General features: G+C 45.5%; 1 protein-coding gene across 1 annotated transcript in view; it reads right to left on the reverse strand.

The window, feature by feature from the left end:
* The window catches only part of WDR81 (WD repeat domain 81), a 141,337-nt gene that overhangs the window by 109,171 nt on the left and 17,674 nt on the right, over positions 1–14,492 (reverse strand). Inside the window, exon 2 of the mRNA XM_086955203.1 lies at positions 9,505–13,098. Coding sequence (XP_086811329.1) covers positions 9,505–13,030 — 3,526 coding nt within the window. The 5' untranslated portion in view covers positions 13,031–13,098. The remainder of the gene's footprint in view (positions 1–9,504; positions 13,099–14,492) is intronic.

The following is a 14,492-nucleotide window of genomic DNA, read 5'->3' on the forward strand; positions in this document are numbered from 1 at the left end:
TATGTGACTTAGATGTATTGATATTACAAATAACAATGGCTTTTTTAAAATAATTAATACGTAAATAAAAGTTATTGTAATTTATAATGGCAATATCTTAAATGTTGGTAAATAACTTTTGTGAAGATTATGTTCAGTGTATTTTTTGTGACAAAAATCCAGGAACAGAAGTGAAATAAATTTCAGTTTACCCATTATTACTGTTTTTAATCCAACTGCTGCAAATGGGCTGTTTTGGACATTAAAGTAAAAGTAACCAGCAAAAATTGTGAAATGTTACTAGTCAAATGAAAATATTTATTGAAACCAGGAGACATAATTTGACACCAATTAAGAACATCTAATGGCATTTCGAAAACTAGCGCTCCAAGATGCAAAAGGAATACCCTACGGAGACTGTAAGAATACATGTGCTTTTCAATGATCTTGAATCGTGAGGAGTGTTTGTACATGCTTTGTCCACTCCAGGAGGATGTTCAGGGCGAATTGCTGTCACTGGTAGACAGAGGGACAGCAGTTTACTGATAATCCCTCGATATACCCGAATGGAATGGGTTGGGCTCAAATGAGATTTAGGGAATGGACATTTTTCAAAAATAATAAGTCCAGTGATGGATCAGTTTTCCCCTTCCACTGCGCATTTGCCAAGACTGCCCTATGTCCTTTTGTGAGGACTCTGCGCTGCCCCCTCACCCCACTTGGCTGTGGTTACCGCTCATTTCACCCCTATGCTCGTCTACTGTATGCCTCTGACCTTTTATGCTTGTTTTATTTGTCTTCTCTCGTTTGCGGTGCGCTGCGCATAGAACCTGGACCCCGGGCACTTGTTACGCATTACAAGCCCTAAACAATCATGGATGAACCAGTAGGTGGCAGCGGAGCGCGTGTCGTAGCACAAGGGATACTCCTGGCACATCTAAACCCTGTTCCCTGCTAGCGCCGCACAGGGGCCCCAAAACACTGCGGAAGAACGAGTGCATGCCATCTAGGAAACTTGCGCATCTTGTTTGCGGATGGTGGGCCTCCGCACTCACTGTAGAGCCTGTGACATATTCATCACCACACTTGGACCCACAGCAAGAGAGAGGCAGAAAGGGAAAGGCAGGGAAGCAGTGACACAAGACGATAGAAGGGGTGAAAAAGAACCCACAAAAGTGAAATCGAAAGGCAGGGCGTGAGGTCATGCAAGGTGGAATCAACACTAGGCAGCGGCCTGTTGATCGGCAACGCAGGCATTGGGCCCGGCCTGCGGGGGCTCCACGGAACCCTTCTGCACCCGGCATTCCTTCATTTGTACACATGAAGAACTGTCTTTAGGCACTTTCAAACTTCGTAGAATAGTCGGTTTTATACACAGCGCACGAAGCCGGGTCTTCTTCCCGAGCGCTCCCAACTTTACCAACAAGAGTGTCCACCGAGTTCAGTTAATCGCATTCCACGCGCGTCACTCTCCGTTATTTCAATAACGTTAACTATGAAGAAACATCGTGTTCTCTGAAAGAGCTATCTGTACAGACTTGGCGTCGTCCACTGCAGTAGCAACCTAATATTTTAAAGGGACTCCTGTGCAATAACACCCCTCTCAGATGAATTCGAGACCGATTGAAACATCATCTACCTATACTACTCAATGCTTCCAGGTCCAACTTCAAATGGGGAAGGAAGGAAATAGCTACTTTAAAAGAACACGTTCACATTAAGGAGTGCCACCGCGCTGCCGCGGCGACCCGGAAGCTCTTGGCCGGCCGGCGAATCCGGTCGCGGCCGGCCGGAAGTCCCGCCTCCCGAGGTCCGCGAGCCCGATTGAGAAGAGGAGACGAGACGCGCCGCGCCGTGAGGAGCCCGCCGGAAGAGCGCAATCGGTGAGTGGGGCCCGGGGCTGAAGTGAAGTGCGTGCGTGCCTGTGTGTATGCCTGGGAGGGGTGGGGGAGTGTGTGCGCGATGGAATATGTGTGCGCATGCGTGACTGTGTGTGATTGAGAGAGAATGCGAGGTAGGGGATAGTGTGCCTGTAAGTGTGTCGTATGCCTGCGTGTGCATGCGCACGCCTGTGTGTGTGTGTGTGTGCGTGCATGCAGAGGGGTGGGGGCTGCCTGTGTGTGTGAGAGCAAGGGATTTGCTTCGCGCATGCGCAGCTACCAGACGCTCGCTCCCGAGGTGAAATCTGACCTCGTCAAAGCGCGCGTCTGGTAGCTGTCCACATTCCTAAATATGGGCCACAATAGGTCTGAAGCAGACACCTCAATGCTCACGCATTGAGGGTTAGGTCTGCTCGACCTAATAAAATAATATTCCTTAAAAATCACTACTGTAACCAAAACACTTTAAATTAACTGTTTACAGGAGATGTCCCAGGACAATCTAGGATCCAGTCCTGTGGTTAGAAAAGTGATCTATAAAGTAACTAATTGCATTTATCTAGAAATTCCCATTGAGCTCAATGTTGCATGGTGTTTGAAATTGTGTTGCCTATTGCAACAACTGTAACTATTGTAATCAAAAAGTATATTGCCTATTTGAAAAGTATATAACTAAAGTAACTCATTCCGAGAAAGCATATTGTGATACCTTGTTTTAAAATAAAACAACTATATATTTTGATACAAATCGATTGGCCTAGAGTTCAGTTCTTGAGTGTGTGAGACCATTTGCTGACTGAGTGTGTACAACAAAGGCTTTACACTGTCCTTTGATACTGCCTTACTGCTCGACCAAGCACCACTTTACAGAGTAAGGGTATATCTAACTTAAGCCTCTGCCAAACCTCTGGGAACTGTTGACTCTGTTCACACTGTACCTTACTTTCGTCCAGTGTATACAGAGTCACTTTCTTACAATGATCAGTAGAGTATTAATGGGAAATTGTGCGAGTTTGTAAGTCCATGTACATGGCACAAAATAGAATTCCAATAATACTACTATTACAGTCGTAGGATGATCAAACTTGTTATGGCGATCTTACTTGATGGTTGAGTAATAAAGAGATGAAAATGTATGATCACCTTTTTATCTTGTGTTTTAATAAAACTTGGTTCATCAAAAACAAACTGCATCAACCAACTTACATAAGTCACACAGGCTTCACTACATTTTTTGTATTTATTTTTTTACTTTGCATATTCTTTGAATGAACAACTTTATTTCAAAGTGATGAATCCTAAGATTTTTAAACTGTCCTCAAGTTTCCAGTTAGCTTGTACTGTCTCCTTTGGACAAAGGATGGTCTGGAGCCCTGGAAAAAACTTTCCTTGTGCACTTTACATTTCCTCTTATTAGGCTTTACCTTGTTTGTTGGTATGCCACTGCAATGCCTAGGGGCACTGGAATTATACGATTCTGCTGCTGTGGCATTTTTCTCATAATGAAGAATTTGCCGCATTGGCCACAATCCATCATCTGCTGCATAATTTGTAGGTTTTAACAGCAAAAATATTCCTAGCTCAATTAAATCAATAGTTACCAAAAATGCAGCAATGCTTGTTACTGTGAAGCGGAAGGCACTGCGCAAAAGCAGACTGTACACCTTCCAGTTGAATATTGCTGCATTTTGGTGTTAAACTAGTACTAATAAGGTTAAACTGTTGTACAGTGTTAACGTGTAACAATGACAATATAATGAATTGATAGGATCACAAAATGTCCCACATAATTTACATTGTCTGGCCGCATGATTCAGTAAACACTAACGCCTAATTTGGGCCTCCCTTGCCGGATAATTCCAGTAACCCTGCCAGTGCCTATGTGTTGTCATTGTGCTCAGCAACACCCTCTGTGGAAGAGATCTCAAGTTTACCCCAAGGAGCAGGCCTGGCCTCTTGCAGTTGTACACAAACCAGGTCTAATAGTTTACAGTGGAACGGTGCCCAGCCAGTCTACTGTTGTGGTACAATACTCTATACATCACACTATATTAAAGCATCTATACCGGTTATGTTTTACTTCGCTGAGCGAACTGCCAGCCATTTTCCACCTTGAACAATTGCAGTAACTTCCCGGGTGAATGTAATGAGGTTTAAGACCCAAACTGTTCCTTCGTTTCTTGATTCAAAGCAATGGACTTTTGCATTGTTTTGAAGAGAAACAAAAAGCAAAAGACTGACAGGATTGCCATTAGTGCGTGTGCATGTGAATTTGTGTAATGCAAACGTAGCTAAGAAGCAGCTGAAATGTATGTAAACGCTCTGCATGGCTGTTTAACTTTCAATATTGCAGTGGGGAGACTCGGGAGGAGGCCAACGATATCACGAACATGATAACTAAAGCCGCGTCTACTCCGTCCATACTCAATTTCCAGACAGGCGCGCAACACCCAATGGGGGGGGGGGGGGGGGGGGGGGGATCCATCCGGGCTGGAGCTCTCGGCCCTCGGGCAGCTTGCATTCCGCGAAATGGCCGCGTGTCGACCCCCGGGCGATATCCCTCATGGAGCCTGAAGCGACTTATCCACTCGCCGAAGCTGGCGACAGAGTGCCGTGAGCCTGTGACAGAGTACACTGCTGTTCGCACGTGCGTGTAGAGATCAAAGGGCTCAGTTCTCTCTCTGGGGCCTTCATGCTCTAATCTTTCCCTCTTCTTCAGTTATGCCATCCACGTGATCATCGTGCCCCTTCAGTCTCATCAGGTGACCGCCCTTTCCTGTTGTTGTCACAAGTCTTGATAAAGGATACTTTGATTGAGACGTCATGTAAGCGAAGTAGGCTCCTGTGGCAAGCCAGTACAAACGCTTCCCTAGCCCGAAAATGTAAACGTACGTAACGTGGGCACACCAGCGTAACCGATAAGATAGTCTGTGCACTAGTGGCAGGGCTTTAAGCGCGCTGAAAAAAAGTGTGTGCGTGTGTGTGTGTGTGTGTGTGTGGGGGGGGGGGGGGGGGGGGGAGGGGGTCGACATTGATCTCTGTTGTGTATAGTGGTGCACAAATACATGTTGACAAATCCAGAAGTACACAACTTGGTCTGAAGCCGGAAGCCTGGCGCGTCTTCCTCCGAAAGTCCTCCCTGCCTGTTCTGCCCTCCCAATGCTCAATGGTCTACATAGAACATTCTACTCCATTTGACCATATACATAGCAACAGTAGAACATACCAGTCTCTCAAAGGTGCTTAATCTATGTACCAAATGGTGTGACTTAAACATGTAAGATATAAGCATTTACAATGCAACGGTCTCGCTTTTGCAAAAGTTAGAGCTATTGGCATTGTAAATGACAACATTTTTATTTATGTGTTGGTTTTGAAAACCGATAAATAAATGGCATTAATATTTACAATGCCAATAGCTTAATCTATCGCAAATGCAAGACCTACTGCATTTGCACACACACAGCACAACACACACACACACACACACCACAAACCTGTCGCTCACACCACCCAGATCGTGCTACAGAAAAATACAAAGAATGCGAGCTTGATGAACAGAGGGGGGCCCCTTCCTGAAGCCGTGCTCACTAAGAAAGAGAATGCTCACGGCGAGTGGCTGTTCATATGACGTGGCATGTTCCCCGTGCTACAACCTCAGGTGGCGTTTTTCATGTTAGACATCGGTTACAGATCTGTTATTTAAGGTAACACAAAAGTTAAAATGCTGTTTGCACAATACTGCCTTGTGATGTACCACCTGCTGCCATTGCTTGTGGTCGGGTAAACATACAAGTCCTGGGAAATGGGCTCTGTTAAAATACACATGCCTTATCTAGGGCAATTGGCATTCCGTGGTATTAAACTCCCCAGCCCAAATAATAGTAATACCTCCCACAAACAACTCAAATTCTTCCCGAAGTGAATGGAGCACTGCACTGTTGGTGGTATCAACCCTATTATTGTAGTAATTTCTGTAATTAACCAACACAATACCCGTCTCATTATATATTTGGAAATACAAAAACTGAAAGTCACTCACAAAAGCCAGCACGCACTCACAGAACTCGCTGACCACAGCCCTGTAGATTGGTGGACGCAGTTCTCACAATGAAGACACCCAAACCCTGCAGACAACAGCCCCAGTGACAGGGAGCACAAGAGGTGCACGAAAGACGGTCTCCTTAACTCTGTAATGGAAACTGCAGTGCGGGGGTCTAGGTTACCGCATTTACAAACACAAGCTTTACTGGATTCGGGTGGAGCTGAAAGAACGGAAAGCAAACATCTGGGTTGTGGGGTGAAGGTAAGTAAAATTGGGAAGAAAGTCACTGGAAAAAAACAGGCTGCAGCCAAATTTGAAGAATAGCCCACTTGAAGTAAGGAGTATACATTGAGATTAGAACACACCAAGTCATGCAATACATAAAAAGTAGAGCAGGTCTCGCTTGCAGCGTCTCACTTTGTTCATCAATGCCTTAGGCGCGGGTTGCGGCTTCGCCGCCACGCCCGGCGGACCAATAGCCAACCCAGGCAGGTTGGGGGCGAACCCCGAGTGCAATTCTCTTTATTTTCGTAGACCCACTCGGGTTCAATGAACACTGAAACAAACACAACAACTTGTGTCCCTTCAGCACCGCAGGCAGGCTGGAGGCAGCTGACTACGCGCAAGACTCGCCTCCAGAAGAACTGAGCTTCTTGCTCAGACTTCCTGTAGCTACCAAAAATACTACACAATTGGTTGTGACTAAGGCAGATGTGAAGAGTGCGCTCTGGGTAAGGGGAGGGCTACCATTCCAGCCAATAGAAATTTTCTCTGCCGCCAACACACGCTAGAGTAAAACAGGAAGTGTTTCGTGAACAGTCGGTAAGAATCCACATAGGCAACGATTGGGTGTTTTTTTTTTTTTTACTGTTTGTTTCTGTTTTTTTTGCTGTTGGCAGGGTGAACGCCGATTGAGCGTGGGATTCGCCCTCAACTCGAAAGTTTAGGTTATTAAGTACCTCATGGAACAGAATACAAGGAATCCTTCGTAGGCGAAGAAGAATTAGGCCCGGGCACTAATTGGCTTGGAGTTCTTTGATTGATATTCTCCTTGACAGTTTCGCCACAATTTATTGTCGAATAATAGACATAAAAGAAAGACCTATTGAGCATTTCAGAACTGTGTTGATCAAGAACGCCGATACAATCTCTCGGCTGGCGAATGGCTATAGAGGTCGAAATAACAACAAGCAGGAAATGGAGAGGTCGAAGTGAGGTGGGGAAAGCCAACCAGAACAAGCGCTCACGTAGCGGTTGTCTGACGTAGCCTCTTTCCCAGACTTCCTTCTGCTGTAAAAGGTTTCTAATCTTTATGGGGCAGGCCCCATAAAGATAACCACTCTTTTACAGCAGAAGGAAGTCAAATAAGCCAGTCTGAAAAGGACGGGGCTTAGAGAGAAAGAAGAATGTCACTTCCTCTATCTCATTAAGTCTCGCCAGCTCGACTGCGCATTTGCGCAGGTTGAGACCTAAAAACTCTCTACTGACTGGTATTCTGCTGCCTCTTTCTGTTATTGCATCCAGATATAAAATCGAACTGTCATGCACTTAAAACAAGCCCAGACTACTGGATTTATCAATGGCTGTTAACTGCAGAAGATGAATGAGTAACAACAATGACTTTGTGGTAAATTATAGTGAAAATACTTCAATTCTTTCATTGAATTGTGAAAAACTATACCACTTCATAAGAAACGGTAAATATGTAAACTTGTAAAAAGCTTACTTTTATTTATTGTGGGCTTGAAGAAATGGCTAGAAGCTGGTAATACTTGGCAGAAGTTGTCTGTCAGTAGCCTTATCAGTGCAGACCTGTTACATTTAGAGCCTGAGCTCTGCCCTTCACCCCTCCTGCCCTCTGCGGATCCCACCGGCCTGCACTTTCAGATCACTAGCAGAGTAATAGTATCTTCTGATTAGCTCCTTCGCTGCAGCATGCATAACAAAGGATTCTCTCCAGGCTTACAACAAAGGCTGGTGGTGGCCGGTACAAACGTGGCCATTATTATGTACTAAAAGTTTAACAGACTATAATGCACTTGTAATAGGGTAGATGGACTATCAGCCACTTTTGCATTGGAGTATTCCCTCAGACAAACTCCAAATAAGGCTGTTAGGCGTAATAATTGACATTATAAGTCAATTCAGTGATCTATAATAAAAGCCTTTATTTGGTCACTTTGAAACATCGTCCCCGTTTGAGGATCAGCATGAAACCTTTCCAGATAAAGTATGCATCAATATTAAATTTAATCTAGGGAGCTTTTCTGCAGATTAGTGAAGTGAATGCAACTTTATGTATGGGTGCCAGAAGCAAACTCAGGTTGTATTTCCCATAGAAAATCATGTAGGGAAGATTTTGTCAAGCAAAGAACACAAAAATCACAGAGCACAATTGATCAACACAACACGCGGTATAAATACAGAACTTGTGGAGAGAGGGGTTCCTTTTTCCCCTCAATTTGGAGTACACATTACAACATTCCTTGAAAAAGCCCTCACAACAAGCATTACAGATGTGCTACTAGTTGGAACTTCTAGCTAGCAGATATTTGGATTTCCATGGGAACCATTTTCACAACTATGGACTGTAAAACATATTTTTAGAACACGTATAAGCGGGGAGGACACCACCCCCCTTCAGCAAGCTTCAGAACACACTTCAGAAGGGTAGAGAACGCTTTTGAAAGTAAAAGGTTCACTGGCAGCACACTATGATCTGCAGGCCACTAGCCACATTTTTCACCCATTTAACTAATAATGCCCTGTGGGTGGGGTGGGAACTAACCAAAGGATTATATAACAAAACTCAAGACATTGACAGTAAAAATATTTGTAAAAGCAATGGTGTTGCGCTTTGCTAAGATAAAAATTGAATCTACTTTACAAAAACACATAAAACATTTGCTGGCATTTTTCAGTAGAAAGCAATGTTAAGGCTATTATCTAAAACATCTGAAATTCATTAGTTGTACTTTGCAGCCTTAACTCTACCTGTCTGAGAATGCCCCACTTTAGACATCACCAACCTGGTGAACGATATGCATTTGTGCCTGTTGCATATAAGGCACGGTTTCAGACCATATCTAGTAGATCAGTGTCCTAGTAGTGAGAACTGGGCATTTCAAAAACCATGTCAGGCTCGGTCGCTGGCCATGCACTCTATTTATTATTTCCCTGAAAGTTAATGCAGGCCCTGGGTCAGACTGTAAAAAGAACACAGAGACAGATCATGCCAGGGGTTCTCCATCCTGTGTATGAAAAACCATTCATGAAACAGCAGGGAGGTCACCGGCGCCAGCCCTTCAACAGTCCTTTTATGGAATATATGTATATATGCACACACTCACCATGCACACCTATAAAATCACAATTTTAACTAAGTGCACAGTACTATTTGAAATAATAAAAATAACAGATCAATGCTGCAGTTGTGTGGCAGATAACCTGTGATTCTTGGTTGTACTTTAACACCACGAAGCTAGTTTGAGGAATTGGTCAAGAAAGGTCAAAGGCTTTCACCATCTATTATTCAATCATTTGTAAGCAGCATACAGAGCAGTCATTCCTCTGTGCAAAAATAACACAAATGCATCTTACCCAATAGGATCCGATGATCTTTTTCATCCAACTGGCCATTAAGCTCTGGCACCACCTGTTCTTTAGACTCTACGTCTTCACTGATCAATACGGCCTTTGTGTTGGTGTCCATGCTTATTGAAAGCCTGGGCCCTGGAGGGACAGCAGCAGCAGCATCAATGTCCTCCTCATCCTCCTCCGACTCTTCGCTCTGCTTCAAGTCTTGGCTGCTGTCCGACTTAAGACTGCTCTTCTCTTTCAAGGAATCGCCATCAGCTGGCTTCTCCTCCCCAAAGGAGATCTCACTGGCACTGCTGTGATCGCTCAGCCTTCCCAGGCTGATGGACTCCTGCTCTTGTAATGATTCCTCCACGTAGAGACCATTCTGGAACTCTTCATTCTCCGTTAGGTCTGCCTGGTCATGAAAGCTGACCCCAGAAGTGTAGTCCAGAAGCTCTAAACCTGATGAGTTGAGATCCCCATCACTTCTCTCCTCACCAAAGGAACAGGTCACCGGAGTGCCCACGCCACTCTCTTCATCTTCAGCACCTCCTGCAAGAGATGTGGTCTCCTCCGTCAGGCTCTCTATGCCCACCAAAATCTGAAGGATGTGAGGGAGTAGATTGGAGAGGAAAGGCTGTATGCCTAGACGCACAATTAACTGTGCCACAAAGCAGTCTGTGTATAGGTAAAACCTCCCATGTACGTAGCAGGGGTTTTCATATGCGCCAATCAGTGGCTTCAGCAGGTACTTGTTGGCATTCCTTGGGCCCAAGGCTTTAGCTATGGGTTCAAAAAGATACCATGCGGCATAGACTGCAGTGTTCTCTTCAGACATCAAAGAGAGAATAAATGGTAGAATGATCTCCAATCCCTCAGGGGTGACCTCATCAATGATGGCCACCAGCTGTTGCCAGAGCAGGAATACAAGCTCACGCCCTTGACGCTCGTCCTCTACTCTCCTCGACTGATAAATAGAAATGAACTTATGCAGGGACTGAAAATATGCAGGGAAGGGAATGACAGAGCAAAAAGGACTAAGAAGTTGGGCAGGACAAGGTGGAGGGAGGCCCTTTGAAATTAATTTATATTCAAAAAGAGAAACCCGGGTGCTGACGGGAAAGTCCTTCAACAGCACTTTCTCTGGGATGCGCAACTGCAACAGAATCTCCAGGATATGCAGCAAAGGAGCCGGAATCTCCTTCACATGATATCTGCAAAGCTTCCGTGCAGTCAGGAAACGATGCAGCAGCAATGCCTGGGGCTGCATTGTTCGCATCCTGGATGCGAAGATCACCTCAGCAATCATTACCCCTAGAGCCTGCATGTCACGCTGGAAGTGATCCAACAAGCTCTGCTGGTGTTCCAGTTGAGGACTTTTCAACTCTTTGATTTCACCATGTAGACCTTTAACCAAGAAGTTATTCAGCATCTCCAGCTCCTCCAGTGCCTGGGTCGGGTTGAAGGCCTCAGGAAGCAGGAGCCTTTGCTCACCCCACTCCAACTGGTCCCAGACCCCAGCTTTGTTTTTGTGATTTGACCTAATACCTAGAGCCCTAGTATCTGCGGTCAAGGAAGGAACGCTGCTGCCTTGACTAGAAACTTGCCTACCCAGTTGGTCTCCGGTCCGGCCAGCTGAGGGTATGGACTCTAAAGCCTCCATTCCTTGTTCCAGCTCTTCATCTGTAATGTTAACTTTGTCAGAGACCCAGATCGTTTCGCAAGCAGTAGCCTCTAAAACTAACCCATTGACAGTGCTGGAAAGGTGATCACGAGGGTCCTCCCTTACAGTCATCTCCCTCATGCTCTGAATGATAGTCCGCGTAATGGAGGGAGCTTCAGAAGGAATCTGTCCAGGTTCTAACAAGCGCTTAGGATGGGGCTGTTGAAAAACCTGCACTACCCCACAGCTGGCTAAATGTGTGTGGTTGTCCACTAGATGGAGGCAAACATTTTTCTCCTTGATTGCTTCTTTTCCTGCCAACTTGTACCCAAAGGTGAGGTCAATCCAGTGGTGAAGATCCCGAGACACCTCCTTGCTCTCCAGCAGTGCCCGATGAACATTGATAAATTCTTCATAAGAACTACACCAGGCAGGGATGTCAAGGTCAGGCATGTCAGGGTGAATGGATCGAAAGATGGTGGGATCGGTGTAGAACTCAGGGATGCACTCATCAGGTGTCCAGCTCTGCATGCGCTCCATGCTGGCAGGATACTCATGAGGTTCCCACTGGGATCGCACATGACAGCACAGAACACTCTTAGGGGTCCTCCGTGCCTTGTACACATAATATGTGATGTCAGATAAGACATCTGAGATGTGATGGGGGACATGGGGCTGCTCCCCACCTGTTCCACCAGCAACAAATGCTTGTTCGGTCATCTCATAGGTAAACTCTAGCTGTTTGTCTCCTTTGTTGAGTCGAAATTTAGACTTGCGTAGGTCCCGGAACCTGCCGTGTTTAGTAGTAAAGTCCACCACCCAAGGCAAAACTGGATGATAATTGGGATCACCCATTCTGCGTCCTGCCAACCGATTCAGTTCCATAAGATAGTCAAAGTTGCTGACTTGTCCATGCACCCAGCCAACCACCAAGCGGCACAACTCTTCCTGACAAGTGGTGCACATCCTTTTCTTTCTTGGAAGATGGTTTTTTGCAGCTTCTCTCTCTAGCGTCATGTCCTCAACTACTGATGGCCTCTCAAATTCATTTAGATTCACCCGCAGCTGACTACAAAGCTTCTCATCAACTGCCACATTGCGCAGGGACAACGAGCCACAGGCTAGCCCAGCTGCATGGAAGGTTTTCATTGCTTGTAGAACGTGAAAGATGATAAAAAGGATTTTGGCATAACTGTTGGCAAGCTTTGCAGGACTGAAGCTAACAATATCATACAAGGAGTATTGCACGTATGGCTGAATGATATAAAGCACGTGGGTAGACTCCAGCAAGGCATCCGCCCGGAGGATGTTGGGACAGGATGGAGCTCCCCGTGCTACAGGGATAGTGTCTTTGGCAGGTGAGAGACAGGGAGCTTCTTTGTCTATCAGAATGAAATTGAGGCCGTAAACATTCTGAAGGGCCCTTCTGAGTACATCAAGGGCTTGGACCTTTGATCTCACACCTGTGCCCTGGTATGGCTGAACGTATATCCTGTGAGCTTTGTCCCACAGGTTTTTGTAGTTCTGAGATGCCACATTCTGCATGAATCCGACAAAAGTCCCTGAGCCAACTGTCGATTCGTCTTGCCAGCCTTCATGGCCAGTGAGAGGATAAGTCAGCTGTTCTTTTCGTAAACCATAAATGTCCACTCTTGTCCAACCTGCTGGTAACTTGGCCACAGTTCGATTTAAAAATGTCTGTAGTTCTATATCGCTCAACCCCTCTGGCCTTGGGCAGACGCTGGGCAGGATTTTGCGCTCTTTTAGGTTTAGTACCCATTTCAGAGGAACAAAGGCGGCAACATGAGTTCCTTCAGCAGCAATGGCTAGTTGGCGTGGGTCAATATTTAGGTCACTCTCCACCTTGTTCACAAGCCACTCCATGCTGGCGCATGGCAAGGCTCAGGAAGGAGGCTTAGGGTCCTCCGGCCATTTTCCAGTTTCAGTTCCAGCTGTGAGGAAAACAAACATGCAGTGTGTTAGAAGTGAAGAAGGTGCCAGCAGCCATTCCAACAATGTTACCTGCCTTTTTTGTCTCCCCCCCCCCCCCATGGACACTTTGAACTCCACATCCCCAGAAATACCTAGCACCTATGTGAGAAGTCTTAATTATACTAGTTAAACTGAGCACGAGATTTATAGAGAAGCATATTAAGAGTATTTTAATGTAACTGAGGATCTGCCATCACGTAGTCCACACAATGTTTAGTCTGTAGATTCCCTTATCTGGTCCCATTTCACCTCAAAACTCTGGCGCAATTATGCAGACCCCCAAATCTTCTTAGTCCCCGCATGTATACTGCCTCTTCTGCCTGCAGACTACATCACCCACAGGATCCCTCTACTGCATAAGACTTCATCTTCTAGACCTCTGGCAAGCAGACCTCACACAGGCTGCAGACCTCCCATTCTAATAGTTACCACACTGCAGACCCCCCACTCTGTACTTAGTATGCATACACACTCGTGAATTGAAGACTATAATCTCCCTTCAGTGGCCCAGACCTCAAATACTTTCTGAGTCCCCAAGACTGCAGATTCCTTACTATTTCCCTGTTCTGTCCCACACATCACTGTTCTACTGAAAGGCTCAGTGGTATAGGTACACGCTCACTTTCTTGGTGTCCGCATTCCTGTGTTTATTTTTTATGTTATTGTATTGACATGAGATAAGCATGAGTATGACACTTATGTTGTCGCTGTGTCTATCTCATCTATTGCTTTCGGTGGTGAATGAGCGCTTTCGCTAGTGAAGGCATTGTGTATGTCTTTGAATGGGGGGGGATTGACATATAGAAAGGGGGTTAGTGGTTAGAGCAGGGACAGTTGTACATATTTATGATTTGGATGCTGTTGGAAATAAACGCTGGATTATACAGATTATCTGTAAATCGGTTTCTTTTTACCGGTGTGCCTCCAACTTCCTACAATGGAGACAGGTGGGCACGAAATCATGCACTGGATTTACAACTGCTTTGGGTTTTTATTGGATATTAGAGTTTCCTGTATCTCACCGGCATGTCACCAATGCCATTGGGCATCCCTTTGATTTCATTGGAGCATTATTTCTGCTCCATCTGCCATTGGTCTAGGAGCCTGGATGTCCCTAAAACACGATTGGCCCGTATTTTGAGAGGTGATTGCTTTTGGCCACCATGCCCACATACGGTAGCCGATCGTAGTGTATCATCGCAGCTCATGTTGGTGCACTCCCACACACGGAAGCCAATTGCAAGTGTCATTTTGGTGTACCGTGCTTCTGCAGCAATATTTCAAGGCAGTGAGAGTTTACGGCCTGCATTTCGTGAACAACCCCACATTCGGTTTAACCCTCTCCTGCTGCATT

The sequence above is a fragment of the Lissotriton vulgaris genome, chromosome 2_1 (genome assembly GCF_964263255.1).
Source record: "Lissotriton vulgaris chromosome 2_1, aLisVul1.2, whole genome shotgun sequence".
NCBI classification, from domain to species: Eukaryota; Metazoa; Chordata; class Amphibia; order Caudata; family Salamandridae; genus Lissotriton; species Lissotriton vulgaris.